General features: G+C 35.0%; 1 protein-coding gene across 1 annotated transcript; it reads left to right on the forward strand.

Moving 5' to 3' along the window:
- The first annotated feature begins 4,176 nt into the window (after positions 1–4,176).
- Positions 4,177–5,097, forward strand: LOC131058039 (germin-like protein 8-2). Its single transcript, XM_059215699.1, has 4 exons — positions 4,177–4,303; positions 4,402–4,586; positions 4,755–4,904; positions 5,020–5,097. The coding sequence occupies exons 1-4, from the start codon at positions 4,177–4,179 to the stop codon at positions 5,095–5,097; spliced, it is 540 nt and encodes a 179-aa protein (XP_059071682.1).

Genomic DNA, 5,097 nt, shown 5'->3' on the forward strand with positions numbered 1-5,097 from the left:
AATTTTTATCTATTAATATTTATTGCTTTTAAAAGTTTATAATATTAAAATAATTAATTATGTATTTAAAAAATTTAATATTAAATTATATGTTTATGACTTCTTAAATATTATTCTTATTTAAAGGAGAATCCAGATCAATAGAACAATTTAGATTAAATTAAACTTAATGGTCGTTGGACATAAAATCGAAGCTATTGTTAATTCAGTTTAGAATGTGATTATTAACCACACATGTCATTAGAGGGATGCAAGGTTGTATGGGCTTTAGGATGACTTGACCTTATTATGTGTGGTCATAAGGTTGTTTGTAAAGCTAAAGCAAGGCAAGTATGGATATCGAGAAAATAATTATAGTGTGTAATTTAAGACTCCCAAATGTGAGAAATAAATACAAACAAGAGAAGTGTTGAAGTATACAACTTCTATGTAACTTCTTCCCTTGCCACTCTATCTACAAAATTCCTCAGATGTATTATGTACTGAGAAGTATAAGTGGATAATGCACTAAAGGATAGTGCATACGTGACAAAACACACAAAATGAGGTTATACATGGAAATTACAAATAATTCAATACTATGTTAATACTATTACTATTGGTTCAAAGATTTACAAAAGGTATAACCACCATACTAGGTGTCAACCTATGTTAACATCTTCATTAACGAGTTTGAATTACAAATTGGCCCAAAAATATCCCTCCCTCCCTCTCTCTCTCTCTCCCCTTTTGTATCTTTGTATCTCTTCTTTTCTATCCGTTTCTATCTCCTAATCTTTATCTTAATTTCTCCTTATCCCTCTACAACTATATCTCTCTTTATTTGTCCTTTTCATCCTCTCTCACTCTATCTAGGCACGTCTCACTCTCTTTAACCATCTATTTCTTTGCCACCTCCCTCTCTTCATTTCCATCTCTAGCTCTCTCTTCCTCTGTCACCCTATCTCCAGACATGTCTCGCTCTCTTTATCTATTCATCTCTCCCCTCTCACTATTGCAAACATAACATGAGCCTATTGGTAATGGAGTTCAATTATCTTTTGATTGAAAGGTTTTCTTTCACTTATGTTTGGTTTGTATTAATGAATGCACAATTGATTCAAAGTTATCCCTCGCTCATTCTCTCTCCCCCTCTCTATATATTTATCTCTTCTATCTCTATCTATTTCTCTCTCCTCTCTCTTTATCTCTTCCTCTCATATCCATATCCCTATTCTTCTCCATATCTATATCAATCTCGATCTCTATCTTCCTCTCTATATTTATCGCCTAACTCTATCTCCTCACTCCTTTATCTTTCCCTCACTCTTCCTCCTCTATCTCTCTCTTTATATCCCTATATCTCCCTCTCTCCTTCTCTCCCTATTTCAAACAAAACATAAGAATATTGGTAATGGAACTCGATTATATTCCCGGTTTAAGGGTTTTGTTTGATTGCATTTGTCCGTTTAAGTAGATGCATAGTTGATTTGGATCTATAATTTTTTCAAATGTTGAGACCTTTGTTGAATAAATAATATCATTTACTAAATGGTTTGCTAATTTATCTCACGTGTTGCACAAATATATGAAAAAATAGATCAATTTTTTTTAATAATCATTCCACATCTATTCGGCGTACATATTGCACACCAAGGTGCAATTGCTAGTTGTATATTCTTGACTTTTCTATTACACCATATCATTCAATAAAAAAGAGAATAGCGTTGATGGAAGAACCACAATCATCTGTAACCGCATAGGCTACCCATGCCTATTTGTATCACCTCCACATAGAAAAGTACCTAAAACCATGCTCTCTACATTAATAAACATTTTCTTACTTATGCAAACCATGTCATTAAAGGGTCCAAAAGTATAGGGATTCATTCAAAAAATATTCCTCACTTAATTGCATCCAATATTAGATCACTCCCGGTGTCCATGCTCTTACATGGATGTAGATTTACCTTTCGTATTAGTCATTTGTGGAAACTCAATGGGGAATTGGAGATTGTGAGTGTGGTATGAAAGACAAGGTAAAACCTATGAGAGATATTAAAAAAAAATGTACTCGAGTAGTTATCAAGAAAACTGAGATTATACTAGCGTAAAATATGACCAAACTGTTTTATTGACTTGCTCTTCTATAATATGAACCACTTATTATAATCATGAATCGATCAGGTGTAGAATTTTATTCCCCCTCTCACTCTATTTGTTCCTTATATTCGATTGTTGATCACTTTGATTTCTTAATTGTAAAAAGTTCATTAGTTAGCCACCCTTATCCAAAGAGAGTAAAAAGATAATTCTTGATAGGTAAACAAGGGATCATGGAACTAAACGTTTCCCAACCAAGAATCATCCCAATATATCACTTTTAACGCATTTTTTACTTCTCAAATTGAATATTTTTTATAAACTATTTATAATTGTCATATTATTTGATATAAAAGAAAAGAAAATTCAATCAATATAAATAAAAATAAATAAAATGAAATGTCTAATCAATATGAAATACTTTTCTCATATATTTGATTGAAGTAAGAGGAAAAAAATAATCTTTAATATTATATTTTCCTATTTAGTTACCCCAAACAACTAATTCATCAAAACATTAAGTTAAAAAAAATATTAAATAAACATATATCTCACAAAAATAATAAAAAATAAATCATCTAAATCAACTGTATGTACTTTGTTAAAAGGAGAATCGAGAGGACAATGCAGTCAACTGGACGAAAAGTTTTGGTGTCGAAAAATGGAAATAGACAGATCTCAAACATTAGAAAAAGTAGTAAACCTACTTTATTAAAGAGAATTCACTCACCTAAAGGTAAAATTTTGATCTCCAAAACTGCCAGAAAAGACACCTACTTCATTTACAACAATGCACTTCATTTACAACAACACACTCACCTAAAGATTAAATTTTGGCCGAGTTCAACTGTAGATGGATGTGAAAGAGACAATCTAAGCAACGCACTCAACGCAACGTGAGCAATGTTTTCGCACCCATCAACAGTTTGAGAATGAAGGCTCTTTTCTCTAAAATATCGCGGTTTACATTCATTATAGTTATGAGTATTGGAAGCGGTACGATTTTTAGTCACTGTTGTACCTTGACCCAAGGTAGTTCAAGATGCATTCAAACTACTCACCCATGACATTCTGAAAATCAGACATCAACGTCTTAATAAGGTTATATCTTATAGAGGTGATGGATTCTAGTGAATTGTAATGTCAAAACCAGATTCTATTTCCGCTACCCATCTACCCTCTAGGGTTTGGAAAAATAAAACGATCCTAAATAATTCTAAATACTAGATCCCTTGGACAACATGGTCTCTTCCAAGATGGGATTCTCAACACCACCAAAAAGTTTTTTTTCTTGTAGAATACCTCTCCAAAATCTATCTTCTTATACATTTATCCTCCATAAATTGGTTCTTATGTTTGCATATGTTGTCTTAAACCTATAATTTAGGTCTCCAAAACTGCTAAAGAAAAGTAATACACCTACTTGACTTCAAAATTGTAGATGGATGTGAAATAGATATTCTAATCAACGCATTCAATGTAAAGTAAATGAACATAAGTTATTTTGAGCAATGCTTTTCTGTCCTAGAACATAGACAATCTGAGAAATAAACATTGAATAACATAAATTAATTTAAATGACGAGAGATAAAAATCTCATTGAAAAAGGGTAGAAAGCATGGACAGTCTTTAGGCCAATATCCAACTCCAAGAAAGAAACTTTCCTCTCATACCGATTCTCCCACGGTGGAGAAAGATTTATATATTGTTTCCTTTGAAGAAGCCCACCGTTCCAATTAAGTCTAAACAATTCCACATTACTAAAATGATGGCGATGGCGAGAATACGTGTAAGGCAGGAGGTAAGTTGATCTTGAGATAGGCATACGCAGCAGGGCAGGGAGAAGATAGAAAATTTCAACGTTAATGAAAGGATGGTGAGAATACATCTGCGGTAGCAGGCGAGACAACCACATGCAGTAAGACTTAGTGTGACGTAAGGAAAAGAGCAACAACTCTGGAAGGATCCGTGAAATATACGGAGTCAAGATGAATTAGTCTTTGCGGAGAGTTATGGTTTGGGCTATATAAAGCGTGTAATGGGTTTGTAATAGACATTCATATCCTGATCTCTTGTGTCTGCGTTTCTATTACAATGGCTAACCGCATGATTTACTTCACGTTGGGACTTTTTCTGTTGATATGCTGTTACAGCGACAGGGTCATGGCAGGGGATCCGGATCCCTTGCAAGATTTCTGCGTTGCAGATGAGGAAAGCAACGGTGAGTGAGAATATTTATACATAAACAATGATAATGATTTGCTTATTAGACGAGTCGAGTTACTAACAGACAGATTGATTTGATCTTGTTTTAAACAGTTTTGGTGAACGGGTTCGTTTGCAAAGACCCAATGCAAGTTTCAGCAAACGATTTCTTCTTCCGGGGACTTGGGCAGGCAGGGAACACCGACAATGATGTGGGCTCCAACGTAACGATGGCGAACGTTAAACAGATACCAGGCCTCAATACGTTTGGAATATCGTTGGTCCGCATCGACTACGCAGTGGGTGGAATAAATCCTCCTCACACACACCCAAGAGCCACCGAAGTTCTTGTTTTACTGGAAGGCCAGCTTCTTGTGGGTTTCATTGACACCAGCAACAAATTTTTCAGCAAAACTTTGGAGAAGGGAGATGTGTTTGTGTTTCCAAAGGCACTTGTTCATTTCCAGCAGAATGTGGGGCATGAAAATGCAGTGGCCATAGCTGGATTGAGCAGCCAGTTTCCCGGAGTTCAGACAATCGCCAATTCTCTGTTTGCGGCGAATCCCCCTCTCCCCGATTCCGTTTTGAGCAAGGCCTTCCGCATCACCCAGGAACTGGTGAATTACATTCAAAAGAAATTCGCATACTAAACAAAACAAACAAGAGGTCTCCCAATGAAGACCGTCTTTCCCAATTCTTTTTTCTCACCGTTGAATAAAACTATCATTTTAGGGTTATTGGCGTCCTCTTGTGCCATTCATAGCATCTGTTTTGGACATCAGCATGTCCTCATCATATTCCAAAGATTGA

Source organism: Cryptomeria japonica, unplaced genomic scaffold, assembly GCF_030272615.1.
Source record: "Cryptomeria japonica unplaced genomic scaffold, Sugi_1.0 HiC_scaffold_223, whole genome shotgun sequence".
Classification (NCBI taxonomy): domain Eukaryota; kingdom Viridiplantae; phylum Streptophyta; class Pinopsida; order Cupressales; family Cupressaceae; genus Cryptomeria; species Cryptomeria japonica.

Bases quoted from the DNA above. Each gene is read 5' to 3' on its own strand.
- LOC131058039 (XM_059215699.1), top strand. From the start codon at position 4,177: ATGGCTAACCGCATGATTTACTTCACGTTGGGACTTTTTCTGTTGATA. The intron at 4,304-4,401 runs GTGAGTGAGAAT...TGTTTTAAACAG, and splicing joins TGCAGATGAGGAAAGCAACG to TTTTGGTGAACGGGTTCGTT. The intron at 4,587-4,754 runs GTGGGTGGAATA...GTTCATTTCCAG, and splicing joins TGGTCCGCATCGACTACGCA to CAGAATGTGGGGCATGAAAA.